Source organism: Apiotrichum porosum, assembly GCF_003942205.1.
Source record: "Apiotrichum porosum strain DSM 27194 chromosome Unknown scaffold_2, whole genome shotgun sequence".
In the NCBI taxonomy this organism is placed as follows: Eukaryota; Fungi; Basidiomycota; class Tremellomycetes; order Trichosporonales; family Trichosporonaceae; genus Apiotrichum; species Apiotrichum porosum.
Genome location: NW_021167109.1, coordinates 2,629,550 through 2,656,591, shown reverse-complemented (window position 1 = coordinate 2,656,591; position 27,042 = coordinate 2,629,550). Strand labels below are relative to the sequence as shown.

Genomic DNA, 27,042 nt, shown 5'->3' with positions numbered 1-27,042 from the left:
ATGCCTCCCCTCGCCGCGCGCGGCTCGGCCGGTCGCAGTTAGACGGGGCCCACCTGAACAGCTAGGACAAGCGCCAGAACCGCTTCAACTGGTCCATGGCCGCCGGCAACACCCTCCCCACAAGAATGTTGCCTCGCGACGAGCTGCAGCTGTTCCGGCCAGATCGTGTAATCAGCGTATGTACCAAACGGAGAACCACAACCAGCGTGCAGTCAAAGCCCGCCCGCGCAGTGTGCCTGTCCTGATCATCAGAACGTCGCTTCATGCAACCCACTCTACGCAACCCACTCTGCGCGCGAAAAAACACAGTCGTCGTCATCGAGCATGCACACTCTTTCACTGCTCACTGCTTGCTCTTCACTAGGTTCGCTTCAAAAGGGGCATTACTGCATACGCTTGAACGCGTCGTGTACGTGCTAGGGTCATTGTCCGTGGCATTGCGGATACAGAATGTACCAAGCTCAGAGGGAGTGTCCATGCTGCACCGACAGCCAAAAACACGGCAAAGGGAGCGGTCGTTAATGCTGGGCTGGCTGGGATAGAGGGGATAAGGTAGGGGTGGTAGGGGCGGGCGGGAGGGGATATATCTAAGAAAAGGGGGAGCAGGAGGTAGGCAGAGACAGCGTCATGTGTCTTCTCTCTTCTACTGCGCCCAGCCGCCCTGGTTGTGCCGCGAGGATGAGCCAGCAGCGTGGTGGTCGTCGCTGTACAGGTCTGCGTCGGCGTAGCGGTTACCGCCGGCGGCGGCGTCGTGGTACTGCTGGCTGGCGTTTTCGTACTGCTGGTTGTCGGTCTCGTCGTCGAATGGCGAGTTGTACGATGTCGACTGGGCCAGGCGCGAGCCGCCGGCGAGGCCGTGGCCCTGCGACGAGCCGCCGGCAATGGAGCCGCGGCGGGATCCGGCGCGCGATCCGGGACGCGAGTCGAGGTGGAGCGACGAGCGCGAGACGGCCTCGGCAGCGACGTCGGGGCCGTACTGCGAGGCGATCTGGGTGGCATAGTCGTTCATAATGACGGCCATCGAGTCCATGTCGAGGCGGTAGCGCTTGGGGGTGAGACCCTTACCGAAGCGGTACGTGACGTGGTTGGAGCACAGCAGACCAGCGAGGATGATGAGGATGTGGGGCGGGACAAGGGAAAAGGCGACGATGTACCAAGTCTTGAGGACCACACGCTCGAGCTTGAGGTACGGGCTCTTGCAGCCCTCCTCAACCGAGCGGGGGTAGCACAGGGGCGAGACGGTGGCCTCGATGGAGGGGCTAAAGTAACCACAGCAGCGGAGGGCGTCCTGGACACGCAGACGGCCGACAGTGCCAAGGGAACGCGACCACTGCAGGTTGATCTTGCCCTCGAGGTTGAAAGTGCGGCGCTTGTAGGTAATGTAGCCGGGAGCCACGATGAACGCGAGGCAGACCCAGAGAAGAACAGTGTAGACCGCAAGGAAGGGGCGGTAGTTGAGCAGAATGCCCGAGAAACCAAGGAGCGAAGTGAACACCATGATGGCACCCCCAATGGTGGAAACTGGAAGCAGAGGGTCAGTACAGGTGGGGTGTAGGAAAAGCGCGTCCCAAGGGTACATACGAATCAGCTCCTCGCGGTTACCGACGCGGATAACGTCGGAGCGGTAGAAGACGTTGAGCCAAACAAGAATGGCGGAAACCAGGCCAGCCATGGCGTAAGAGATGAGCTGCGGGAAGGGTCAGCAATCTGGGCATACCACACAAAAATGAACAGCCACGTACGACCGAGTTTGCGATGAAGAGGATCCACTTGAAGCGGTTCCAGCGAAGCTTGGGCTTGTGCTTTGCCTTGAGGCCGCCCTTGCCAAGCTGGAAGACGAGTCCGTCGTCGTCGTCGACGGTGCCCATTTGGCCCATGCGGTGCGCGTTGGCGGCGAACGCGTCACGGCCACCTCCCTGCTTGGGGCGACGGTGTGCCCATTCACCTTGAGCGTGGAGCCTTGTAAACTTTGTAGGGACATAGTTTACAGACAGCGATGGGGGCCTGTCATCCTTGCGGTTACCACGGAGCTCTGTGAGGTCCGAGTATGAGCTCTGGCGGGATCCGTTGTTGTCATACTGGCCGCCCGTGACCTCTGAGAAGGGGAGGCTGGGCGGGATGAGAAGGTCGTCTGTGTACTGCACCTCCTGCATTGGTGCGCCGTGCAAGGAGGTGGAGAATGCGTGGTCGATGGAGGATGCGGGTGAAGGAGACCTGTTTCCCTCGTGGTAGTGTGAGTTGTCGTCGCCGCGCTCTTGGCGGTAGGACGGCTGCTGCTGCTGCTGGCCGCGTCCGGGCAAGGCGCGCTGAGCGAGGTCCAAGAACTTGCTCCCTCCGGGCATGGGGGAGGGGATGGGGCTGGCGGAAAAGGATTACGCGACGGCCGGTGAAGGGCAGAAGGCAGAGAAGAGGGCACGGAGCGGAGGCTTGAGCGGGGGGGGAGGGCAAATGGATGGATGAGACGTTTGCGATGCGCGAGCGCGCCGGGGGTGCCGACGTGTGTTCGGTGCTGTGCTGGGGTGTGTGGGAGGGGAAAGGGGAGGTCTCTCTCTCTTGTGGGAGAGAGAGAGGTGTGTGTGTGTGTTGGGAGTGGTAAAAGGAGTGAAGAGGGAGAGGGGGGAGGCAGTGGAGAGAGAGAGAACAGAGAGAGAGAGAGAAGAGATGGAGAAGAGAGACGGACAAGTGTCGATGAGTGAGTGAGAGGGGTGAACAGAGAGCCTGGAGCACACAGGGTGGGAGCAGCACTGCCCAGGCGAGAGAGCCAGGGTGGTGTGTTTGGTGTGTGCAGGCGCCAAAAAGAGCCTCCGCAGCCTGGGTGTGTGTCTGCTGCACCGTCCCTTTTCCCACCCGCAGCACAGCGCGCGTGCTCCAGGCCGCCAGACCGCTCTCACCCTGGCGGCACACATATTATTTTTTGCTGCCGCTAAAAGGAGCGTTGAAAAGAGGCACAAACACACCGTACATGCAGTACACCATACACACACTGCCCAACGGGACCAAAAACACACACACACACCAGTACACCAGGCAAACCGACCATCGCGCGTCGTGCAGCATAGGGGCTCACGCCGCCGTGGCGGAGGCGCCGGCGGGATGGCAAGGGGGGTCGGCGACTGTGCATCGAGAAAGATGTGCAGCCCCCGCAGCCAGACGCGCGCGTTTGGGTGAGGGAGATCTGTGCGCACATCGTTTTTTTTTTTTCTCTCCTGGCCCCTCGATCGCTCTCGTCTCATCATCATCATGTCCCCCGTCCTTCCCTAGCGCATCAAGCTTGTCTGTGCTTTTCACTCCGGCGGGTCACCCACAACGTCTCTCTCTCTCTCTTCCTCTGTCCCCCTCTCACATACATACATTCCTTCATCCATCCATTTCCTCTCGCTCTTTCTTTCCTCCTCTGTCCACCAGCAGCAGCAGTAGCATGCTGTATATCCACCTAACCACCTGCCGGCCACCTGTCTGAACCTCTCTGGCACGCCAGCGAGTCTCACACCCCCCCGTCACATTGTGTCCTTCCCTCCCTTCCCTGCCTTCCCCTGCCTTCCCTCCCTGCCTCCCCCCCCCCCCCCCCTTCCCTGCCTTCCTCTTTGCCTCGTTTCCTCCTTCCCTCCCTCCATGTCTCGGATGTCGGCACACACACATCCACACACACCTCGATCTCCTGCATTCAACACCTGCGCTACACATAACACACTGCACACCGAGATCACACCCAAACATGGCGATACTGCAACTCGTGTTTATACACCACGGGCGCCCAAAGCACAGCACAAGACGCGTGCACCGTCTCATTGTGCTGCTATGCAGCTGTGGCTTTGGGCTCTTGCCTGTGCCTTGCCTCCTTCAGCTTGCCTCACCTTGCTCTCCACCTTTCCTCACTCTCTCACCCAAGACCCATATGTTTCCCAGCCGGCAAGCCGCCAACCGAAACACCCCTACAACAACATGACACAGGTGTTTGACTACATTCACAGTAACTACATTAATTCTCTCTCTTTGGAAAGCTCATTTCACAGTAATGGTACAGTATTGCCCGCGGCTGTGATTCTTCTTGCCTTCTTGGCTTCTTTGCCCGGTCGTCTTGCGCCGTCGTGGTCCCTCTCGGCAACCTCAGTCTGCAAGCTCAGCCGCACGCCACAAACGACACACGCACACACACAGACAAACTCACCGAGACACTGCTCACAACCGCTCACCACTGCAAACGACTGCTCGCACCTGCTCGCCCCTTCCCACCCCCACCTCACTCCCTTACAACAGCGCGGTATGCCGTCTCCTCGGTCCCGGGACGATACGCGTGCGGGTCTCGACAGTCGAATAGTGCACCACGGGGTCACGCAGCTGGTCCTGGGCCGCGACGCGGTACGCCTGATGGCGCTCGACCTCACCGTGGTCCCAGAACGGGTTACATCCGGACCACTGGACGCATACCCAGTACACCGTGTCGCGCAACTTGACGAGGGACGGGAGCACCAGGCGCATTCCAAGGGCGATCAGCCCGCCGGCGACCAGGAGGAGGAGGCACAGGCCCAAGTCCGGGGTCGCCGTTGGTGTCCTCGAGCATTCGGTGGTGGTGGTGGTGGTGGTGGTGGTGGTGGTAAGGGCAGGGGTGGGGGAAGCCGACCGGCCCATGGGCAGAGTGACGTCTGGGGGTGTTCGGGTTGCGGTGGGTGCGGTGTTTGGGCAGAGGTGGGGTTGTGTTGAGTGATGATGAGGTTGCAGCGCACGTTGTGTGACTGTGGGTACTGCCTGTTTTTCGGTGCATTCAAAGCGAAAAACACACACTTCCCCATCAAAGCAGCCGGGTGGCGAGGCGGTGGCGAACGACGCCCCGAGACAAATGATGCAACGTTGATGGGGGGGGGGGGGCGCCGAGCCCGCGAGCCCGCCTTCTACGGTCATTGCAGCCATGGCGATGCGCACACGTGCCCATGTCACCAAGATGCAAAATACATGCGACGGGCCAACGCGCGGCCTCACAACTGATCGTGGGCAGGTCTTTTGATTCTTTCAATGCGAAACCGAGCTAGGAGAAGAGCCATTGTAGGCCATTGTTTGTCTTCTGGACCCATTTTTACTCCCGGTTAGGAGTCCCCGTGGGGACTCCATGTGCTTCCCGATGGCCGAGCTCTGGTAAGCGAATGACGTAAAGATGGACGGGGGGTGTGCTCTCAACCAAGCGTACAACATGGTGCAACTTGCCCGCTGCATAATCCGTTCTTCTTCTCACACTCCCTCCCTCCCACTAACTGCAAAAGCAACCATGAGCCCCCCTCTCGCTGTCATCTTTGGTGCTGGGCCCGGCACCGGCGCCGCCATCGCGTAAGTCCACCTCCCCTCCCCCCACTGACACCCCAGCCGCGCACTGGCGCCGACGCACGCGCTCGTCCTGCTCTCGCGCTCCCTCCCGGGATCCCTGGCCAAGCTTGAGCTCAAGGTACCCGACGACCGCGTCCTGGCCGCGACGTTTGACGCCAAAAACTCGGCCGCGTCGTTCAAGAGCGCGCTCGAGCAGGCGCGCGCCAAGTGGCCCGAGTCGACCGTCGACGTCGGCGTGTGTAACGCGTCGGTCGGGTTCGCGCCGGGCCCCTTCCTCGAGCGCTCGACTGACGATTTGCGGGGTAACCTCGAGGCGTGGTAAGTGGTGTCGTGTCGGTGTGGCCTGTCCCAGCTGCGAATCCACCTCCGCAACATCTGGTCTCGTCTCTACTCGTCTAGTCCGGCTGACAGTCGCAGCGCGCAGGCATGGGACTTTTCCCAGGCCGTCATCCCCGCCATGCTGCCCGCGGGCGGCACGCTCATCTTCACGGGCGCGACCATGGCCGTGCGCGGTGGGGCCAACTTTAGCGCCATGGCCCCCGGCGCGTTTGCGCGGCGCGCACTGGCGCAGTCGCTCGCGCGCGAGTTTGGCCCCCAGGGAATCCATGTCTGCCATGTGGTGGTGGACGGCCTCATTGACACGGCGCGCGTCAAGGGTATCATGGGCGATAAGGCGGCCACCGTCGAGGAAGGGACGAGGCTCGAGCCAGACGGGATCGCGCAGGTGTATGTCGACATTGTCAACCAGCCGCGCTCGACGTGGACCCAGGAGCTGGATGTTCGGTGAGTAGGGGATGTGATGGGGGGGATGGGGCACGCTGACGACAAAAGTCCTATGAAGGAGAAGTGGTGAAGACGAAGTGGTAAAGGAGCGAGTGCAGGAAGGAAAAAGGGCGGTAGGACGTCACAATGGAGCGCCACCGCTACCTCTGCAATGGCAGCCGAGCCTATGCTAAAAAGATGCATCTTGCCGTGACCTAGTCGCCAAAGTACAAGAACGCCTTGTCCTCAAACTTCTGATCTACGAGGCTGGCGACCATGTCCAGTCCCAGAGCCGCTACCATCTGCTTGACCATGACGCGTCCTCGCGGCGTGAGCATGTGCTGGAACATCTATGTTTTCGTCAGCTTGGAAACCGGGACATCCCAGCTCACCTTGTACGGCACGATACCGTGTTTGGGCTCGCTCAGGAAGGTGACGAGCGAGTCCATGGTCGCGGCGCTCAAGCTCGCTGGGTCGAGGAACCCGGGCGGTGGGGGGGTGGGGAACTCTGCCTTGTTGTTGTTGTCGTCGTCGCCGCCACCTGCCCTGCCGCCGCCGACGTCCTCGTCTACCTCGATACGCTCGCTCATCGTCGGCTCGGGCAGCCCCGCGACCTCGTCCTCTGCCATGGCCTCAATCTCCTCAAAGGGCTTATACCCCTTGATCCGCGCCAGACCCTTGTCCAAGCGCGGCGTGAGTGGGTGGAACACCTGCGTGCCCGGGTCCAGGAGGTAGCTCGGGTGGTACTCGCCCTTGTACCGCATCTTGCCGCACGTCGCGATCCAGTAGCCTGTGGGTCAATGTCAGCTTACGGAGTCACCAGGCCCGGGAGCTCACCCATGTACAGCCACGCCATGTCCTTTGCGCCCGCGGCGGCCATGTCGCGCACAAGCGCAATCTCGTACAGCGCACTGAGCTTGCCCAGCCCGGCCCACGCCCACGCCCGGTCCCACATAAAGTACACGCTGCTCACGGCGTGCGGGAGAATGTCAATGACCGACACGCCCACGAGCACGCCGTCCACGCGGTACAGCAGGTGGTAGCCGCCATAGCTGGTCGGCAGGCCCCTTGCGGCAGTGGCATTCGTGTACACGATCTCCTCGTCGTCCTGCACCCCGGCGTCAGAAGAGTTGCGCACGCACAGTCTGGTACACTCACGTCCAGTGGGCTCGTGCACAGGAACCCCTTGTACCCCGCGCGCGAGACGCTTCCCGGCGCGTCCTTGTGCACGGCAACCTGGTAGCGCTTGTATAGTTCAAACGTCTCTTGCGTGACTTTGGCCGGGGTGAGCTCGAGCTGAGTGGGTCAGAACCACCGCGGGGGTTATCGCACCCACCTCGAAGCGATGTTTCGGCGCAGCCTCGCCGCCGCCAGCGCCGTACCCTGCTTGATGCGATCGCAGCTCCGTCACGAGGTCAAACGGCTTGGCCTTGTCCTTGCCCTTGCCCTTGCCTTTACCCTTCTTGCCGCTGGCTGCGTTCTCTGTCGCCGCCGCGACACCCCCAGCCAGCACCTCCTCGCCAGGCTTGAGGCCAGTCGACACGAACCGGTTCCAGCGGTTCACGGCGCTGCGCTGCTGCCGCGTGGGCTTGAACTGGGAAACGTCCAGCCGGATCGTGTACTGTGGGCAGCATGTACGCGCCATGTCGGGGCTGGAGGGCGGCATGTCAGTTGGTTCGTGAACGAGGACGGGTGCGCAACTCACTGATACACATAGTCGCCTGACCGGCGCCAGCCGCGATCGCACAGGTTCTGGTAGAACTGGACGTCAGAGAACGGTACATTTATCATGGGTGGGGTCGTCCGCGGTGCTAGCTGGGAATGTGCACAGAGGTGTCACCAGCTAGTTAGAAGACATACCTGCGCCGACATCTGGCTCGCGACCACTGACGTCAGCTCGCTGCACGTTTGAGCGATGCATACGCACAGCCGAGAGAGTAGGATGTTTGTGGTGCGCTCTTCTTCTTTCCCGGTGGAGAGCAGTAGCCGCACTTGCCGGCATGGTAGCCTGCTGGCTGGACGAGCGTGACGCCCATAGTGTGAGATGTGGGGTTGGGTGAGAGAGTGGATGGACGAGTGAGCGGAAGAGAGAGAACAGGCGGGCAATGTGGAGGTGGTCCAGGCAATTTGACGTCAGAGGGGCGTATGGGCGAGCAATGTGGCAACATTATCTGGTGCAATTCCTCAAAGCTTTTTGTCTACAATGTGCATGGTGATTGTCACGGTGGCTATGGCAGGAGAGATGCATGGGCATCCTGCGGGCGCCCTCCAGGGGTATTTGTCGATAAGACCTGGGGGCCGACGGAACCCACAGACTGCAAGGACCGCATGGCAGAGTCGCCGATAGTACGACACGACTCATAACTGATGCCTTGGTTTGAGTGACGCAGTTTCTAGGGGCAGTCTATGTCGTTTCTACGAAGGCAAGACACACCCTCCATTCCAACATCTGTAACCGTCACGTCCTTGTCACACGTCTGTCTCACAACTCCCCTGTATGGGCTTCACCACTGATGCCACTGATGGTGGCCAAAGACAGTCTTGAACGGCTCGCAAAGAGACAACGTTGCCTCATTCACATCCCCCCCCCCATCAACGCCCATGAACTCCTCTTCTGACCTTTCTGACGCGCCTGACTCCGACTCGGCCTCGTCCTCAGACGAGAGTGGCGACGCCACCTATCACCCTCCCAACGCTGCTCCCAAGGCCAAACGCCAAAAGACCAGACACACTCGGCAGTCCACTGCTTCCAGCTCGAGACCAACGAGGCCCAGACGCAAAGTCAAGAAAAGCACTAGCGAGTGTGAGAAGGGTAAAGCCAAAGCCGCTCCCAAGCCCAAGGCCAAGCCCAAGCCCCGCGGGACGAAGAGGAAGGAAAGGTACGACGAAGACGAGGACGACGACGAAGATGACAGCGTGGACGACGCCAACGATGAGACGGACCAAGAGCAAGATCAAGACGTAGACCTGGCCGAACTCGAGTACGACAGTAAAAGCGAGTCCTCGTATGAGGGCGAGGACCCAATCAAGCCCCCCTGGGACCGCAAGTGTAATGGCAACTGCAAAGGGTTCAACCGCGGTGGTGAGTTTCCGTGTGGCCAAGCTGGCTGAGTGAGGTGCTGATGGCAGACCTGTGCGTCCCGTACCAAACCGACATGCGGTATTGGGAATGCTTGGTATGCTTGAAGAGATTCTAGATGTCTAGATTGCTCTGCTCGGTGCGTCCGTCGGTGTGCACTGGCAGGCGAGGGCTTTAGTGTAGTAAAACACCATTTGTGTTATGATGGAGAGAGAGATAAAATGCGCGGTCTGTTCAGAACTCGAGGGGTGGCGCCGTGCACACGGCCTTGATACACGGCCCATTACATCGACCACGGCCCTCGTGCAGCCATAGGAGCTTCCAATACATGCATGCCCGCGATACCGAGTCGTAACCCACCCCGATGCTTCGCTCCGTCCGGGGCGGCTTCGTTTTCGGCGTCCGTGTGGCACAAATTAAACCGGAATTTCACGTACCCGCTTCCTTCTGAGGTCCCATCACTCGGCCGTCTGTCGCCGTCTCAGGTCTAATACGTGAACCCTTTTGGGAAGCTTGTTATAGCCGGCATACCCCCCGCTACACATTCCACGAGCAAGAGGCGTCCGTGTTGTCCGCGTTTGGGGAGAAGAACATTCTTAGCAGCAAATGTCATTGTGTGGCGGCGGCCCGGATTAAAACCAAACACGCCGTGTCCCCATGGTCGTACCCACCCCGCGTCCCATCAGTGACCCCACACAAACGCGCACCCCTGTCCCCATTGCGTTGGAGTTACACCGCCCCCGGCCAAGCCGTCGTGCCACCGGAGACGCGAGGCTGTGAGCCTGGGAGACCGGAGGAGGGAAAGGAGTCCATAAACGAAACGCTGATCCATTTTGTTACATCTCCACCCACCCTCTCCAACATCCCAACACCGCGACACCTTACCTCCTCAACACACCTTCATCTTCACCGAGACACCCACCTACACCCTCCACCAGCCCGACAACACCCCTTCGTCACTCACCATGTGTATCATGTTCTACGACATGTGGCGCCGCGAATGGGCATTCTGGCGCAACGAGTACCGCTGGTGGCAAAGCCGGCGCGACTACAACACGGGCTACGACCGCGCGACGGGCCAGTACACCTATGCGCAGCACATGGCTCCAGCGGTCGTCGTCCCCTCCCAGCCCGTACACGTCCAGGTCGCCCCCGTTCAGCCCCAGCACACGGCATCCGTCCAGGCCACCCCGCTGGTCACGGGGTATTCGAGCTACGTGCAGTCGGGGTACACGACGCCATACCACGTCTGCGCTGGACGCAGGGACGGGCGGAACGCCGGCGGTAAGTACATGACCATTGAGGGAGAGGTTATGTATAGTGCTGATGGTGGTTCTACAGGTCTCTGCAAGTACACCGTCGACACGGGCGGCAAGTACCTGTCGTGCAAGTACTGCCTCAACCCAGGCCATTGAGGAGTGATTTGAGAGAGGAGGGGGAGCGATAGCCCAAAGGAGTCCAGACACGACTAGACACGAAACACATCATGAGCGTGCCCATACACGAGGGCAGCTGCGTTGTAGAGTTATTTACAGTACAGCCGTATAATATGCAGTGGATTGTCCATGATCATGAGAAGGGGATCACCCGTTGTCCAAGACAAGCCCAACCCCACACTCGTGTCACCATCACGGTAGTTCCAGGTGTGTGCCACCAACACACACGCAGGCACATCACCGACTGCTGGAGCATGCTACATGGTTGATGGTGATGGCCTTTGCGTTATTGTACAGACCAGGTCCTTCCTTCATCCCTCCCACCACACTCCAACCATGCCACGCAGACCGCTACCGATCGACCCCAACGCCAGCCCGACCCCAGCTAGGCCACCGACGTCGCGCACCTCAGCCTCATCCCAAGTCCCAGCGCCAGCGCCAGCCCCAACGACAACATCAACAACCGCTACAGCCAGCAACAACGAGGCTGCGGCCTTTGAGACCTTTACCCACGTCTCCCCGCCACCCAACGCCCACCTCGGCGTCGCGCGGCATGCTTCTCCTCCCCCCGCCTTGCCGTCTCTGGGCGGCACGGGCACGAGCACGAGGACAGGCGAGAGCGAGAGCGAGGCCCCCAGCCCCAGCCCCAACCTCAACCTGACGACGGCGTTTAACCCGCGGTCACTGCCAGTGTTTGTCGGGGGCATGCCGTCCGAACTCGACGAGCCGCCATTACGCCGATGTCCAGGCGACCTCGGCGGGTGGAACTGGGGATGTACGTGACCCCGCCCGCGCCAAGGGCCAAAGGGCCAAAGCGAAGTGGTTGACGCTGATGGGGCCGCAGTCTACTGCCTGGCGTACTGGGGTGGGCAGCACCAGATGTGGTACTGCCGGTACTGCTCGAGGTACTTCTGACCACTATACCTCAACATCAACCGTCGTCGACAACATGGGTGGCGCAAGCTTGGCGCCTTGGGTCGTCGTAGTCGTTGTTTTGTTGTTTTTTTATATTCGCTTTTTTCCCCCTGATTGATCGTCGTCGTCGTCGTCCCCCGTCCATGTCATTGTTCCAGCGAAGCAAGTCATAAGCGAGATTGCGCCTGCAAAAGCCGAGACGGTTGGACACAGCCTCCCTTCTCCAGGGGAGAGTCTCGCGGTGCACGGCTTCGAAGGCTTGGCTTGGCTTCCAGCACGTTTCACTGCAGATCTGGGGGGTGCTGTCTGTACCTTGGTGACTGCCTCTAGGTATTGTTGCTCGGTCCGCCACCGCCGCCCAGCAAGCCACTTGGGCCACAAGCACAATCACCAGCACCAGCACAAACACATGATGCATGTTGTACACTTTGACGTTTCTCCTCCCATGCACACACACTCCTCTCTACACACAAACACAAACACAGGGGGGGAGGGGCATCAACCAGATGATGACAGAATCCCATTTTCTGTCGTCCTGTCGAATAAAACCTATACGAGAGCGAAAAAAAAATCAAACGATCGATAGAGAAATTACTCGAATGACGCTGCTGGCTTGGTGCTCGTCGTTGCCGGGCGGCCGGCGGTGCGCAGAGGGGGACGCATGGGGGGACCGCGCCACTGCTCCCACTTACCACTGACGACCCAGCCCTCTCCGGGCTCAAAGTCTCCCGGGTCCTCGTCGTCGAGGAGCGGCGAGCGCGGGGTGAACGAAATGCGCTTCTGGCGGGGCGGACGCGACTCGTGGCCGTCGATGGAGAGGTGGTCGTGGCTGTCAGTCGAGGACATTGCGCGCTGGCTGTCCATCGAGACGCGGTCGTGGTCGACCACGAGGCTGGGCGAGTCCATGGGCGGGGTGCGAGGCGCAGTCTGTGGAGGGCTGTGGCGGGACAGAGACGAGGCGCTGCCACGCGAGTGACGAGGCGAGGGTGACTCTGCGCCGCGGGGGAACGACACACCACCGCCAAGGCCGCGGCTCGGCGAGGTGTGGACGCTCACGTATGGGTGCTCCTCATCCGGAACGACGGGGAAGGCCGGCGCAACCGTCCTACCGGAGGAAGGAGGGGAGACAGGGCGCGAGCCCAAGGGAGTCTGGGCCTCCGGGAGGGAGGTCGTTGGCGGCACGGGGAAGTCGACAGCACGGGCTGGGGTCTCGGCGCCGTCAAAGCTCGCGACCGAAGGGGATGGCGCTTGGACTGTGAGCGTGGGACCGTTGGGCCCGCTGGTGGGCACTGGGAGATCCGAGGGGCGCTCCTTGGTCTCGCTGACGGGGCCGTACGGCGACGGCTCGACGTGGACCTGGACAGGCTTGTGGGCAGGCTCGGCCTCGACGTCGGCGGTAGGGACAGCAGGGAACATTGTCTCGTCGCCGTTACCGTCGCTGGCAGCAGCAATAGCTCCAGCAGCGAGCACACTCACGCCAGCGACTCCGACAGCGACTTCACTCGCACTCGCCACTGAGCTACGCGTCTTGTGACCGCTCCCATCCACGTTCGCCGCCGCTGAGGTAGCTTGGGAAGCGGATTGGTCACGAAAAGAATGGTCCTGGTAGTCCTCGTACCTAAACTCGAGCTCGGAAGAGGCGCGAGCGGGTGGCAAAGAAGAACGGTCGGACGTCATGTCGTCGTCGACCTGCGCAGGAGTGCCAGGCGCCTCATCGCCCTCCTGGAAGGACGGTGTCGCGCCCTGGACGCTCACAATGTCAGAGTCGTCATCGAGAGCCGGCGCAGGGTCGGCCGCAACTGGAGTGTCGTCACGCGCGAGCTGGGCAGGCTGGGGCTGCGGGGTAGCCTCACGGTCCGGTGCCTGCGGGGTCGAGTCGCGTTCCACAAGCAGACTGTCGCGCGAAGTGACCTTGTCGTCAACCGCACGCAACGTGTCTTGCGAGCTGCGGACGGGCTCGTCGTCGCCGGTGTTGAGCAGGTCTGACGCTTCGTTCTTGACGTCACTGTGGGTATCGGGCTCGGCAAGGACCTCGGTGGCGACCTCGGGCTCAATCTCAGCGGGCGCGGCCTTGATTGTGGCTGGGCCCTCAACGTCTGTCTCAAGGGCAGGCTGGGCGGCTGTGGGCTCAGGTGTGGGCACAGGCATGGGCTCAGGCGTGGGCTCAGGTGCGACCTCGGGGGTGGGAGTGGCCTCCTTGTCTACAGACGTTCCGGCCCCGATCTTGCTCTGGGTAGGGGTGTCGTCCGTAGGGGTGGTCTGCTCGGCAGGTTCGGCGGTCTCCTCGACCTTGTCGTCGGCCGTCTTCTGCACGGCAACGGCAGCACCGACGGCCGCAATACCGGCAACAGCCGCTGCTGTGCCCTCCACAGCGTGGGAGGTGGGAACAGCTGTGTCGTCGGCGGAGCTGAGATCCGCGGGCGCAGCCTCCTTGGCCTCGACCTTGGTCTCCTCGGTAGACTCAGTAACCGACGAAGTGGTAACCTGCTCAGTGGCGACGGGCTCGACGACCTCGGCGGGAACGTCCGCGACGGGCACGGCCACGACAGGCTCTGCTGAAGGGGCGATGTCGACCTGGTCCTCGGCAATGGGCTCGGGGTCCTTCCTCTCGGCCTCGGGAGTCACGTCACGGTCGTCGATGACAAGCTCCTCGATCTTGTCGTCAAGGTCCTCGACATCGCGGGACGAGCCGGCGATGCTGCCCTCGGGGCCCTCGAGATCAAGCTCGCGGTGGGCCTGGCGAGGGGTACCGGTCGGGGTGCTCACGCCGCTCACGTCCTTGAGGTTGGCCTCCTCCTCGGCCAAGGACGCCGGGTCGTACTGTGACGCCATTGACGAGCTGAGAGATGGCGCGTACGAGGCACCGCTGGCGGCCAGAGTGAGGTTTCCGGGAACGAGGTCGTAGCCTGGGGGAGGGAGCTCGGTGGCGGTCGCGACGGGAGTGGCGGGCATGCTGCGCTCAAACGTCTCCTCACCGGCCTCGGCGATGGTCGAGCTTGGTGTCATTGCGCCAGCGTCCATCTCGTCGGGAAGCGTCGACACGAGAAGCTGAGGGGGAATGTTGGAGCCCGGAGAGGCGGCCGGCGAGGACGAGAGCGATGTCGCGGTCGACCCAGACTCCTGCCCGCCCGACACCCGCGAGCTGCTCGCTGCCGCACTGCTGCTCGCTGCCGAGCCTGCAGGGCTGGCCGAACGCACAGACCGCGTACTCGTGCCGCCGGTCTGTGGGACGGTAGTCACGCCAGTTGGAGTTCCGCCGCCCGTCGTTTGCGGATTCACTGCCGCGGCTGCGCTTGTACCACTGGGAATCCGGTTCCCAATCAGGTCACGCCGTTCAGAGACGCGACGGAGGTTTGCAGCGCCGAGGCCTGCCATGCCGGCCGTCTTGGGGTCGAGGCTGGGAAGGCGGTTTCCCACAAGCCCGCCGCGAGCGTACGAGGCCGATCCACCCATATACGGGTTGACTGGGACAAGGGGGACGGCGTCGGCATTGCTAAACTTGGCGATGCGGTCCTTGAGGCTTCCGCTAACGATGCGGGTCGGAGGTGGGGCTGCGGCGGGGGACGTCGGGCGCGAGCCCGACGAGGACTGCGACGAGTCTTGTTGCCTGGCAAAGATTAGTATCGGTGGTTGCGCATGACCAGTACTTTGGCCCCCATGGGTACTCACATGGTAGTGTGCGAGAGACAGAGAGGTCGGGATACAGAAAATCTATGCAGGTTAGCACTTGAAGGGGAGACGGGACAGGGCACATTGCGACCCGCGCCGCACTGGCGTCCAATTTATGAATACCGCTCACCAGTTAGGGGGTTCGTATATGCTAGGTGTAAAGTGAACTGCTTTTGTTGGCCCCAGTCTGGACACGCGGCTGTGCAATAGCGGCGTAGCAGAGAGATGGGGGATGTGGACAATGGAGCAATGGAGTAAAAGCGAGACACGAGCTGTTGGAGAAGCGGATAGGTGCTGTGGAAGGCGCGTCCCGGAGGAGGGGTGTGACGGAACGAGACAGATTATGACGGCACACCCGCGCCTCGAGTGCTTATCACCGTCAGCGCGCGGGGAGATGCGTTCCAACACAAATGACACGTGTAAATCTCCGCCGCCGCGCCGCCGCATGGCATCGACCCTGTTGTTGTTGTGTCCTACTACTGAAGCAACAAGCTGGCTCTCTCACTTCCACCCATCTTTCCATCACCATGCCGCTCGCACGCACCCCACCGCAAAAATCAGCATCCCCTTCTAAGAGACAGCACACGTTTTCGCCATCCATGGCGTACCCGGACGCTGCGTTTGCCCCCCGGTCGCGTGTGATGCGCTCTCCTCAAGGCTCTCTCCCCGCTGCGCCACCACCTTCCCTCCCCCAAGCATCTCCCACCGCTCCCACTGAGCTGCCGCCAGTGGTTGAGCGCGACCTTGCTCCGGGATCGACCGCGCATCCACCATCGGGCCACGATGAGGATGACATTATGGATGTCGAGGCCGACATTGGTGGACCCAGTCCGGACCTGGATCCCGAAGCGATGGATGTCGAGGAAGGCGATAACCGTCAGCCGCAGGCTGCACCGGCGACCTCGACGCCTACTCATGTCCCGGCTGCTCAACTAGTCACTCCACCCCCGGTCTCTGTGGCCTCTGCACCACCCCTTCCTCCTATGCCGCCATCGACCCCAGGCCGACGAGCTCCGCGCGCGTCGATTGCTCGCCCTATCCATGCTCCGCGTACACCTTCCCCCGAGCGCGAACGCGACCCAAATCCGTACCCAGAAGCAGGACCATCGGCCACCACCTCAGCAGCAGCGGTCCCTCCCGTGACGCCCCGTCGGCAGAGCCGGGCCCGTGAGCGCACGCCGGCGCGCACGCCCGCCGAGGTCCTCGCTGTCCCCGCCGTGCCGATTGCCGACGCCGACGACGCGGGTTATGGCAAGTACTACGAGGCGCTGGTACGCACCCTGCGTATCAATGCTGTAGACCGTGGACTGGGCCGTTTGTCGTGAGTACGAGCTACTCGGAGACTACCAAAGCTGACGGGCAGGTTTGAGCAAATGAAGGAGTGTTACCCGCTCCTCGCCGACGAGAAGCGCGAGACGCTCGAGAACGTGTGGTCCAACATGGTACACGAGCTGCAGTCGTCGACTCTGGTGAGCTGAGCCTGTTTTTTTGACGGATCGTATAGCTGACCCTCCAGACCGGCGCGTACAACCTGCTGGACGAGTATCGCGTCAACAAGCGGCTCAAGACGTTTGCAGAGGTCATTGACGAGGCGCGCACATGGGCCGCCGAGCACCCGGGCGAGGGGAGGCGGGACGCGTGGCGCCCAGACCTCACACCGTTTGTGAACACTGCCGGCGCCAACCTCGAGGTCTACGACGCCGAGTGGGAACATCTCCGCCAGGAGTACTTGGACGTGAGCTAGTGGGACCCTGTTACATAGCTGACAGTGCAGCTCGTAAAGGAATGTGCCGAGCGCAAGCAACGCGTGCAGGAGAAGCGCGAGCGCCTGGCCGCAATGGACAATGGCGTCTCGGACAGTGTTGTCGAACTGGCAAAGGTGAGCTTAGAGTGCACTGACGGAGCTGACGTTCCAGACCAACGCGCTGCTCAAAGACTTCCCTGCCCCCGACATGCTCAGCTGGACAGAAGCGACGGAGAACAAGCTCCCGAGTCGGAAAGAGTAGGGCTTGCCCGACTTGTCCAGACTTGGTGCGAGCTGCAGAGCGCGAGAACGAGGGTATGTTGCTATACATTTTGTCGGTGTACTATTAAACGAGATTGGAATACACATGTTACTCTGAGAACAACTTCTTTTCCTCCGTTCGTTCGCTCCTCCTTCTTTACTTGAGATTTGGATAACACTTGGATTAGGACCAGATGAGCGCAACCTGGGGGGGGGCAGACCCTAACAAAGTCTGATTGGGACTGGTTCTTGAGACCGAGATATACGCTGCTGCGCTAAATGTTCGTTCCTTGCAAGAAACACCCCCTCCTAAAACGCCGAGTGCTGTCGCGGTCGCATCGCCGGCCAGACGTCATGGAGCTCGCTGCCGCCCGACGACGAGCTGCTGCTCATATGCCTGTGGCCGCCGCCATTGCGTATGACAGGCACGCCCTGGTCGACCCTCTCCCTTGCGTTGGCGTGCGGCCACAGCTCGGCCTCGGGGAGGGTACGCAGCGGCGAGTGTGGCGAGCCGGGGGCGCCCGACGAGCCCGACGAGCCCGGCGACCATCCCATGGACATGGATGCCGAGCGGCGCGGCGGCGTAGGCGGGTAGGCGGACGACGAGGGCGATCCGGGGGCCGGGTCGTTGTCGGGCGAGGCGGAGCGCGATGACGAGGGCGATACCTGCCTGGGCGTGCAGACTGCAAAGACCTGTGCGTCGGCCATGAGACCGCCCTTGGTGCGCTCACGGGCCGAGATGGGCGACAGGGGGATGTTGTCAACCGTGTTGGTCGAGTAGGTGGCCGGAAGCACGGTCGCGTCCACGGGAGACTTGTTGTCGCGGCCTCCTCCGCCGCCGCGAGAGGGGATGATGAGGTTGCGAAGTCTGTGCTTTGCGCGCGCGTCACGGGCAAACTCGCTACCACCGTCGTTGGCGTGGTCCGGGTCCATGTGTCCGCCACCAAACACGCGGTCAAAGAACGAGGTGGGGAAGGCATCCATGCGACGTCCCACAGCTTGCTCGTCCAGGTGGGCGGCAAACTGGCGTGTGGCGGCACGCGTCTTTGCGCGTTCCCTGCGAATGTACCATACGGCAGCGAGGATGATGACTGCGACGAGGAGCGAGAGGAGGGCGAGGTAGGCCAGGTTCGTGTTCTTGGGCTTGTCGACGAGCGAGGAGAGACAGATACCCAGGTGGGTGGCGAAGAAACCCTGGCACGACGTGGCGTACTGGCACAGTCCCGACTCGAGAATGTACCCATCGGCACAGGTCGTGCATGACCCGAGCGTGGTGCAGCTCGAGCACGACGAGTCACACGGAGCACAGCCGTTCGTTGCTCCGGAGAAGTACTCTCCCTGTGGACAGAATGGGATGCACTGGCCATTGACCAGGACGGGCCGCGAGGACGGGCAGGATGAGCAGCCGGTCACGGAGCCCGCGACGGTGCAGGTCGCGCAGTCTGGGTGACAGAGCGAGCAGACGCCATTGTTCTGGATGGAGAAGCTTGGGCATGTGTTCACGCACTGACCACGGTACGCGTAGCCATTACTGCAAGAAGTGCAGTACGTCGATGTAAAGGTGCACGTGTTGCAAGCACTGTCACAGTCTGGAGGTCAGCGGGGAATGATACTGTCGGTGGACCCACTTGAGCAGGTGCCATTCAAGCCCGGGTCGGACGAGCGGTACGAGCCACTGGGGCACGTCTCTACACACGTCCCGTTCTGGCTGTAGTAGAGGTAGCCTTCCTGACACAGATGGCAGCGCGGCTCGAACGCCGCCGCCGTGTTAAAGCCCGGAATGTAGCACTCGAGGCAGCTGGAGGGGCAGGCTGGAGTGGGTTAGCAGTGGTCCGAATGTGCTTGGGCTTCGATCACCCACCGTCACACCTGAGCCGGTTGGGGGCATTGTTCATGACATAGGTACCTGGCAATGAGCTCAGGCTCGAGTCGCAGATGCCAGTGGTTTGGTCGAGGCCGACACATGAGCCACCCAAGAGTGCGTGCCCGGCGGCACATTCGAGGCAGTCTGACGAGCCTGGGCCGTAGCACGCAGTGCATGCTGGGTCGCATCTGTTTTTTGTTGTTGTCAGCTTCAAAGTGGGTTCATGTTTCCGCGCCAGCGTACTTTTCGCAAGAGGTCTGGTTCGCAAAGTAGTTGCCAGTGCCACAGTTGGTCGTGGCACCACATGTAGCGGGGATGGTGGTGGAGAGGTTGAGGTTTGGCTCGCACGAGTAGCATGTGGGTTCCGTAAACCCTGGGCCGACACCACAAGTAACGCATCCCTTGGGGCAGACTGTACGGGTCAGTTACAATGCGTACATGTGTGTATGTGTGCCTCTCTCACCTGAACAGTCGCCTTTGGAGTTGACGTAAAAGCCCTGCAAGCACCGGTTACACTGTCCTGGCGAGTGCTCGAGGTTGGTGTACCAGCCAGCCGCACAGTCGCATACGCCGTTTGCCCCGCATGTGCCGTGAACGCAGTTACAACCTGTGAGAGGGTCAGCTCCGCTAACACAATTTCACCTCACTGGTTGCGTCCGAGGTTGTGCCGAGACAGGCGCCCGTTCCCAGCAGACCGTCATCGCATCGAGTGCAGTTGTTCAGGCAACCTGAGAAAAGCAGACGTCAGTAGGTGAGATCCATTGTGTGATTTAGCACAGTCTGTATGCCACACTCACGTGTGCATGACCAGTGGGCGTATCCTGTGGCACACTGGTCGCATGCCTCGCCGGTCCATCCCTCTTGACAGACACAAGAGGCGGTATAGCCGTCGGTACTGCTGGTGATTGTGCAGTTGCCATGCGATGAACAGATGGGATGGCAAAGCGCTGGATGTGTAAGCCCAACATGCCGCTCCACATGCCAAGACAACGGGGTTGCTTTTGCTCACCAGCGGCGAATTGCTGAATAGGAAGGTTGGCATCGAGCAACTGGCTTCGGTCCGGCACGGATCCCCAGATCGCTTGGCCCGGGTTGATAAGCGCATACCAGCCCTCGGGAAGGAAGAAGCTGTTCCACGAGGAAGCAGAGGATCCTGGTGTCTGCGGCGTGACCTTGCTTTTGTAGTTTGTAGCGGCAAACGTGATGGGGTTGGATGGCGGGTGGATCACTACACCCGTGGTGGTAGCGCTGATGGTCTGGTTGAGAGAGACCACGGGGTCATAGTTGCCGACGTAGGTGCCAGGGATGAGATAGTTGTTGCTGTTCTTGTCAAAGGCGACGACTGGATCGGTGGATGAGTATCGACAGCTCCATCGATTGCGCCGACACACTCACTCTCCGAGTTGGATCCACCCTTGACGCATACGTTTGGTGCGCACACTGAGGACCCCCGACCAGAGGTCGCTGTGGTACGGTCAGAGGCATCCAGTGTTGTATCAACCTACCAAGTCCGAGGAGGAGGAGGAGAGCCCCCATTGCTGGCGAGCTGGGAAGCATTGCTGCTGGCTTGGCGGCTTATCGTGATGGGATGGTGGGTGGGGGTGATGATGTTGATGTCAGGTAGAGAGGGGCAGAGAGGGCGATTTGGCTTCTTGGGGAGCGACCTTGTCATATCCTCTTTCAGAGGCGGTCTGTCATTTTGCGACATTGCATCATGTGGGGGGTTGCGAGCGGGGGGGCCTGGGCCGCTGTACCCGCCGGCGAGAGCGCCTGGCGCATGTACGAGAGAGGCAAAAGGAATCTCTGGGTTGGGCTTGGCTGGACATTTGGGACATTTGGGTTCATTGTCAGCTGGTACAATGTCGCACTTCTGAGGCATGCAAAGGGGGAAGAGGGCGGGGCACGAGGGCATGGGTGGCAATGACGACATTGGGGGGGTCACCACCCAGAGAGCGGAGACACGGTTATGGTCGCTCTCGTCTCACACTCATCACACAGCCATCAGCGAGAGCACAAACGAGCACACCCCCATATCCCCGGGATCAGAGCCCAAGAGCCCAAGAGCCCGGTGTCAAGGGCCTCAGCCGCGGCGCGCGGATAAGGCAGCGCCGGCGCAACGTGGTTCTCACCGTCTTCTTCTGGTAGCTCTGGCTTCTTTTTTTCTCTCAGTGTGACTGCATCCGGGCCGACGCTTTTGTGTGCTCCAAAGAAAATGGCGCCAAGATTGAGAGATGTGATCCGCAGTGACGGCATTCCCCCCACAGCCGACCCGTGCCTGGGTGGCCATTTTGCAATGTCCAGACAGCCTCCCACGCACAAACCACGTGACTCGAGTATCCCACGGGTGGGCCCCCTCTCTCCACATCGTCCATAGCCGATCGCTTGGGGAGACACAGGAGGCTTGTTGTGCCGATAGCCGCCCGTCCAACGAACGCTCGTTTGTCGTCGTCTCTCTCCGTCCACTCTCCACCATGGCCGCCATCGCTCCCTCCCTCGGCCTCCCAGGTGGCCTCGGACCGCCCCCCACGCCGCAACCGCCTCCAGTCTCCGGCCGCGACTACCTCCTCAAACTCCGCAAGTACCTCGGGGCCAACTTGACGCGTCTCGCGCCGCCGCCGCGAGGTAAGACAAAGGACGCGTCGTGGCTCGCACAATCGTACACCGTCCTCACTCTGGGACTGGATCCCAACTCGGCGCCGCTCAGCCCATCGGTCAAAGTTCCCCTCACACTTGGGTTTGGGTCCCCAGCCCAGCCACCGCGGCACAGACCCGTCCTCCTCCGCCTGCCGCCCGACAAGCTCCTGTACCTCCTCTTGAGGTGGCAGAGCCTTCCCCAGTCGCTGTCGCATGTGGGCCACACAGACGTCCCAGTCCCCGATGGTGTGGTCCCCGTAGCTCGCGGCCGTGGGGACCAGCCGCGCCGAGAGGACGGTGACGTTGAGAGCGTGCGCTCGTGGGTCGGCAGTATCCGCTCCGTCTCGATGGGCACGCGCACCGCCGACGGTGGCGGGTTCGGATGGTGGTCAAAGCCCAAGGAGGTCGATGAAGGTGGGTTTAGGCCTGCGTAACGCGCCGCTAACCCTCAGACAAGATCTTGCTAGAGCTGTACAGCGTCTTCAACACGCTCCCGGGACTCTTGATCCACCCGCCGTTCCACTCTGAGGCTCCAGTTGCCGAGTTGCTGGACGCAGGAGGCTACACGCAGTTTGGAGGTGTGGACGTGCGCGTGCCACTGGACGTCCTGAGGAATCTTCAAATGTAAGCTACCACGATCGTCTGGTCGACCAAGCTGACAACCAGACTCGAGCTCGAGGGCTTTGACCCGCGCGGCCTGTTGATCCCTGTCAACCCGCTGCTGCACAGTCTGACTGTGCGCGACGTGGAGGATGCCGACGACTGGCTGCCCGAGCTGGTCATCGAGGGTGAGATTCCATCTCCACCGGCAGAGTCTCCAGTCGTGACTCCCGAGGCTGCGTCGTCGCGCTTCCCCAACCTCCGGCACCTCAGCCTCACCCACACATCCATGCTGTCCTTCCCGGCCCTCCCGCTTACATCCTTGACTCACCTCGACCTGTCCAACAACCTCCTCAATGCCATCCCAGAGTCGCTGGCTGCGCTGCACAACCTCGTCTCGCTCAACCTCTCCTCCAACCTGATCACCTCTGTGCGCAACGCCCCCGCCGCTCTCGGCAACGTGCACACGATCAACCTCGCGCGCAACCGCATCGACTGCCTTGTCGGCCTCGACCGTGTCCTCGGCCTGCGCCGCGTCGACGTGCGCGGCAACCTGCTCGCGGAAGCCGACGAAGTGGGCCGTCTCGCCGTCCTGCCTGTTGTCGAGGCCGTCTGGTCCGCCGACAACCCATTCTCTCTCACCCACATGTCTGACGGCTCCGTCGCTGCCAAGCCGGCCGAGGAGTGGCGCACCGAGATTGGCGCAGCCTTTGCTGCGGAGGCACACACTGTCGTGCTCGACGATGTCCCCCTGAGCTGGTCCGAGCAGCGGCGAATCGACGCGCTCCTCGCCGCAAGGGGAAGGCCGGCGGCGGCCAACGTGTACGACACGGCGGCCCCCGCGCCGCCGCCCAGACCCACCTCCCCCGTTTCCCCTAGCTCGCCCACGCGCGGAGGCTTTAACCGGACCCACCTGGCGGCGAGGTCCGCGACCGCGACCGCGAGTCCTACACGGGCGAGCAAGGCCGCCGCTGCCGCCACCGCCGCCGCGGTGGTGGACGATGACCACTTCCACGCCATCGCGACGGCCAGCGCACTCGTCCCCACCCCGGTGGGACGACAGCTCGCGCCGCCGTCGCCGAGTCGCTCGCCAGCGCCCAAGAAGGCAGCAGCGAAGAAACGGCCCCGTAGGCGCGTGGTCAACCTCGACGACGAAAACGGCTCGTCGTCGTCGCCGGCCGCCAAGGCGTGAGCGCAAGGCATGAGTGAGCCTTGTGGCACCCCCGAACTCAGCTCCCTTTTTAAACACTTTTTTGTCCACTTTCACACCCACCCACACCCGCTGGACAATGTTCATGGGCCTGTTGTACGAATCAGATATCTATATGCATTGCATAGGCGCGTTATTTACAAAACTGTCTTGCTCGACAAGGGCCCGGAGGAGTGCTTATATGTACATGGGGGAGGGAGGGAAGTGCACAGCGTCGTGAGGATCCATCAAGGGTCGGTTCGGTTCGGTCGGTCGTGAGAATCATGTCGTGGTTGTGGAGAACGGGGCATTAGGCCATTAGGCATTGTTTCGATGGTGCGCAGAGACGTCATGCTTGGGGAAGGAACAGGAAGGACACGCTCTCCTCAGACCCTGTTATCCAGCACCTTTGTGAACCCCTTGAGCGCGTTCCCGCCCAGCCACCCGGCCTTGGGGCTCGGCGTCGGCGGCTCAAAGTAACTCCTCGGCTCGCCGTTCGGCGTCAGCGGCGAGTTCTGCACCTGCTGCAGACGGCGGTTACGCGGTCGGTCCCGGTCGCCGCTGCCGGTGCTGCCGGCCGTGGGCGGCGTGCCAGCGGCGTACCCGTACGAGCCCGGCGTGGCGGTCCATGGGCCGGCCGAGTCGGGTAGCATGGCAGTGGGCAGGGCGAGGAAGTCGGGCAGAGCGGCCGCGGCCTGGGTGGGGTGCATGGCCTGGAAGCTGACGATGGGCTGGGCGTACGGAACGAACTGGGGGTCGCTCGGCGGCGGCGACGCGGACGCGGACGCGGACGCGTTGTTCACACGCCCGTTGACGCTGACGTTGCCGCCGCGGTTGACGCTCGGCTTGCCGTTCGGCCGGTTGAGTGTGCCGCCCGTGGGGGCAGGTTTCATCTCCACCGTCGCACGGTTCCGGCCCACAGACGACGGCGCGCGCATGGTGGCGGTAGGTGGTGGGTTGGGAGTCTGGGCGTGGCGCCCGACCTCGACGACGGACGGGAGGGGCCGGCTGCGCTGTGGGTTGGCAATGACAATGGGCGGCGGGCGGTGCTTGGTGGTCTGCTTGGCCTCGCGGTCGCGGGCGGGGTCACGCTGCTGGCTCTGCCTGTGCTGCTGGTACCGATGGTGCTGGGGCAGCTCGTGCTCGCGAGGAGGAGAGCCGTAGCTGCTAAAGTGCGGAGAGTGGTCGTGTTCGCCAGGAGGCGAGGCGTACCGCGCACCAGCACTCGCCGAATAGCTTCGACTCTGGCGGTTGACGCCCGCGGGTCGGTTGACAGTACCTTGCTGTTGGAACTCGGGGGTACGCCCATACGAGCTTGGGAACGTACCCGCCGAGCTGCCACTGGCGGTCGAGTACGACGAGCCGCTGGAGACGATGGACGAGTCGCTGCCCTTGCGCGGGTTCTCGGGACGCGTGAACGTTTCCACAGGGTAGCTCGGTGGCCCGTGGTAGCTCGAGGGCATGGACCCGGAATTCGTCTTGACGTGGGTGGCACGGGGCGGGCTGAACGCCATGGACGAGGAGCTGGAGATGGGCGCCGACGCCGACGCCGACGCCGGTCCAGACAGGGACATGCGTACAGACGCGGGAGGGGCGAGAAGCTCGGCCTCGTTGGCCATGCGCGCAGCATACGCTGCAGAGCTGGGGCCGAGCAGCGCGCTGCCAAACGGACTGGATGGCACTTCATACCGCACGTTGTTGTCGACGGGGACAAAGCTGGCTGGCCCAGTCTCGTCACGCGCGAGCCACTCTGAGGCTTGCTCCTGGCCCATGCTGAGCGACAGGTCGCCAGACTTGTCGAAACCGATGCCTGGGCTGTTGAGGACTGGGCTGAGGAGAGACGCAGAGCCACGACGACGTGTGGGTTGTGTGCGCGACGACGAAGTGGGAGGGCGGAGAGAGCCCAAGAACTTGTTGCCCTTCTTCTTGGGCTGCGGGATGGGCCTGTCGGCCGGCGAGGTGATGCCCAACATCTGGATGGCCTTGGCCGGAACTGGCGCCGGGGTAATGGGTGACAGCGTGTCGGCCTCGGGCTGCGATGGGCGCCTGTCAAACTGCGGCTCGTCCTCCTCCTCAGCCGGCCACAGTGACTCGTCCGCCGGCACGGGAACCGACACAGGCCTGGGGAGACGGTTGGTAAACTTGGGCTTTGAGCCCTTTGGACTCGTGGGGCTTGGTGGGGACTCTACCACTGGGAGCGGCAAGGGAGTGGCTGAAAGCGGCGAAATAGCACGCGTGGAGAACGGCGAAGGTCCGGCAACAGCTGGGATCCTCGGTGCTGGGCGAGGTGTCGTGAACGAAACAAACGAAGTGTGAGACGAGGCCGCGTCCGCATTGTCGTACAGATACTCGGTGCTGTGACTAGACTCCGAGTTGCAGTATGGCACTTCAGAGCTCCGCCGAGCACTGGGAGGACGCGCCTCTGCGGGGGAAGACCCAGCCCATTGGGTGGATGTAACGTCGCGCGGCGAGGCCTGGGGTTGATCCGACGTTGGGCGACGACGCACGGGACGAGACCGGGGTTCGACGATCTCTGGTCCTGCGAGAACTGGGATCGGACCGAGGGACAGCGACGGGATGGGAACGTTGAGTGATGGGATCTGAGAAGCATACAACAATGTCTCGTGGAACAGTGGGTCGGACACGCGTGGAATTGATGGGAGTGGCGCAAAGATGGGAAGCGGAGTGATCGACGGGGTACTTGGCCCCGCAGTGCTCATGGACATGCGCCGAGAAGGTGGGTCAGAACGCGCTGTGGCAAGGGGTCAGTGGCTGTGACGAAACCGTATAGAAGCAGATAGCTCACGCTCATGGCCATCCTTTGGAACAGTGACGGCGGAGTACTCTGAGAGGAGGCTTGGGCTGAGATCCAACGATGGCGTACCTTCGTCCTCGTGGAGGATTTTGTCGTCCTTTTTGACAGGTGTGGCACGCTTGCGAATGTTGAGTGGACTGGTGGGACGACGGTGAAGACGCTGCTCGTCATCCCCGGGGACGGCGGGATAGAGGCCGTGTCCCGTAGGGTCATCGATACGAATAGAACGGAAAAAGGACGCTCGCAAGCCGTTGGCAGAGTGGAGATCCCCCCACTCAATGTCATCGTCGTCATCGCTCTCCTCCAAATCGCTCGAGGGAAGGGCGGCAGACAAGTCGGAGCGTTGAGAGCACGTCGTCGCCGCTGAATCGGTGCTGAGACCGAGCCCCCCAAGCAGAAGGGTGATCTCGTTATCTTCAATTGAGAACATTAGTCCTCTAGGAGTGGCCGGCATTGCGGCGGCGGCAGCGGCGCTGTGGGGCAGTTCAATGGCTGTCACACCGAATAAAGTGGCGTATTGCAGATAACTGTGTGGGGGGACGACTGTCGGGAAATGACAGAGGGGGCAGCTTGGAAAGGCGAGGTGGTGGTGAGGAAAGGTGGTGAGGTGGTGAGGTGGTGAGGACAAGACAAGAGAGCAAAAGGAGAATGAGTTGTCTTCCCAATCCTCTTTGTGGTAGTGAGTAGAGAGCGCCTGCAACGTGCAGCTAGTGGTGATCTAGGTCGCAAGCACAATAGATCTCGGGGGAGGTGTGCCA

General features: G+C 61.9%; 13 protein-coding genes across 13 annotated transcripts; 6 read left to right on the top strand and 7 right to left on the bottom strand.

The window, feature by feature from the left end:
• Positions 1–643: 643 nt before the first annotated feature.
• Positions 644–2,342, bottom strand: EHS24_005046 (uncharacterized protein; the record flags this gene model as incomplete). Its single annotated transcript, XM_028620587.1, has 3 exons — positions 644–1,521; positions 1,582–1,687; positions 1,743–2,342. The coding sequence occupies 3 exons, from the start codon at positions 2,340–2,342 to the stop codon at positions 644–646; spliced, it is 1,584 nt and encodes a 527-aa protein (XP_028479559.1).
• A 1,906-nt stretch (positions 2,343–4,248) lies between these two features.
• On the bottom strand, positions 4,249–4,629 carry EHS24_005045 (uncharacterized protein; the record flags this gene model as incomplete). Its single annotated transcript, XM_028620586.1, has 1 exon — positions 4,249–4,629. One exon carries the CDS (start codon positions 4,627–4,629, stop codon positions 4,249–4,251), a length of 381 nt encoding a protein of 126 aa, XP_028479558.1.
• A 631-nt stretch (positions 4,630–5,260) lies between these two features.
• Positions 5,261–6,169, top strand: EHS24_005044 (uncharacterized protein; the record flags this gene model as incomplete). Its single annotated transcript, XM_028620585.1, has 4 exons — positions 5,261–5,319; positions 5,356–5,634; positions 5,734–6,099; positions 6,148–6,169. 4 exons carry the CDS (start codon positions 5,261–5,263, stop codon positions 6,167–6,169), a joined length of 726 nt encoding a protein of 241 aa, XP_028479557.1.
• Positions 6,170–6,293: 124 nt separating this feature from the next.
• Positions 6,294–8,114, bottom strand: ATE1 (Arginyl-tRNA--protein transferase 1; the record flags this gene model as incomplete). The annotated part of the gene is made up of 8 exons (XM_028620584.1): positions 6,294–6,428; positions 6,471–6,868; positions 6,916–7,186; positions 7,237–7,374; positions 7,415–7,730; positions 7,784–7,839; positions 7,939–7,964; positions 8,006–8,114. The coding sequence occupies 8 exons, from the start codon at positions 8,112–8,114 to the stop codon at positions 6,294–6,296; spliced, it is 1,449 nt and encodes a 482-aa protein (XP_028479556.1).
• Positions 8,115–8,679: 565 nt separating this feature from the next.
• Positions 8,680–9,343, top strand: EHS24_005042 (uncharacterized protein; the record flags this gene model as incomplete). Its single annotated transcript, XM_028620583.1, has 3 exons — positions 8,680–9,160; positions 9,208–9,254; positions 9,341–9,343. 3 exons carry the CDS (start codon positions 8,680–8,682, stop codon positions 9,341–9,343), a joined length of 531 nt encoding a protein of 176 aa, XP_028479555.1.
• Positions 9,344–10,122: 779 nt separating this feature from the next.
• Positions 10,123–10,572, top strand: EHS24_005041 (uncharacterized protein; the record flags this gene model as incomplete). Its single annotated transcript, XM_028620582.1, has 2 exons — positions 10,123–10,441; positions 10,499–10,572. The coding sequence occupies 2 exons, from the start codon at positions 10,123–10,125 to the stop codon at positions 10,570–10,572; spliced, it is 393 nt and encodes a 130-aa protein (XP_028479554.1).
• Positions 10,573–10,929: 357 nt separating this feature from the next.
• On the top strand, positions 10,930–11,508 carry EHS24_005040 (uncharacterized protein; the record flags this gene model as incomplete). The annotated part of the gene is made up of 2 exons (XM_028620581.1): positions 10,930–11,368; positions 11,438–11,508. The coding sequence occupies 2 exons, from the start codon at positions 10,930–10,932 to the stop codon at positions 11,506–11,508; spliced, it is 510 nt and encodes a 169-aa protein (XP_028479553.1).
• Positions 11,509–12,099: 591 nt separating this feature from the next.
• Positions 12,100–15,167, bottom strand: EHS24_005039 (uncharacterized protein; the record flags this gene model as incomplete). Its single annotated transcript, XM_028620580.1, has 2 exons — positions 12,100–15,096; positions 15,150–15,167. The coding sequence occupies 2 exons, from the start codon at positions 15,165–15,167 to the stop codon at positions 12,100–12,102; spliced, it is 3,015 nt and encodes a 1,004-aa protein (XP_028479552.1).
• A 537-nt stretch (positions 15,168–15,704) lies between these two features.
• Positions 15,705–17,183, top strand: EHS24_005038 (uncharacterized protein; the record flags this gene model as incomplete). The annotated part of the gene is made up of 5 exons (XM_028620579.1): positions 15,705–16,498; positions 16,541–16,646; positions 16,694–16,912; positions 16,952–17,056; positions 17,094–17,183. The coding sequence occupies 5 exons, from the start codon at positions 15,705–15,707 to the stop codon at positions 17,181–17,183; spliced, it is 1,314 nt and encodes a 437-aa protein (XP_028479551.1).
• Positions 17,184–17,491: 308 nt separating this feature from the next.
• EHS24_005037 (uncharacterized protein) lies at positions 17,492–19,070 on the bottom strand (the record flags this gene model as incomplete). The annotated part of the gene is made up of 4 exons (XM_028620578.1): positions 17,492–18,376; positions 18,694–18,809; positions 18,879–18,993; positions 19,044–19,070. 4 exons carry the CDS (start codon positions 19,068–19,070, stop codon positions 17,492–17,494), a joined length of 1,143 nt encoding a protein of 380 aa, XP_028479550.1.
• Positions 19,071–19,100: 30 nt separating this feature from the next.
• EHS24_005036 (uncharacterized protein) lies at positions 19,101–20,958 on the bottom strand (the record flags this gene model as incomplete). The annotated part of the gene is made up of 6 exons (XM_028620577.1): positions 19,101–19,234; positions 19,290–19,458; positions 19,510–19,653; positions 19,844–20,366; positions 20,442–20,510; positions 20,552–20,958. 6 exons carry the CDS (start codon positions 20,956–20,958, stop codon positions 19,101–19,103), a joined length of 1,446 nt encoding a protein of 481 aa, XP_028479549.1.
• A 559-nt stretch (positions 20,959–21,517) lies between these two features.
• On the top strand, positions 21,518–23,472 carry EHS24_005035 (uncharacterized protein; the record flags this gene model as incomplete). Its single annotated transcript, XM_028620576.1, has 3 exons — positions 21,518–22,094; positions 22,133–22,304; positions 22,347–23,472. 3 exons carry the CDS (start codon positions 21,518–21,520, stop codon positions 23,470–23,472), a joined length of 1,875 nt encoding a protein of 624 aa, XP_028479548.1.
• Positions 23,473–23,855: 383 nt separating this feature from the next.
• On the bottom strand, positions 23,856–26,738 carry EHS24_005034 (uncharacterized protein; the record flags this gene model as incomplete). Its single annotated transcript, XM_028620575.1, has 2 exons — positions 23,856–26,221; positions 26,276–26,738. 2 exons carry the CDS (start codon positions 26,736–26,738, stop codon positions 23,856–23,858), a joined length of 2,829 nt encoding a protein of 942 aa, XP_028479547.1.
• Positions 26,739–27,042: the final 304 nt, after the last annotated feature.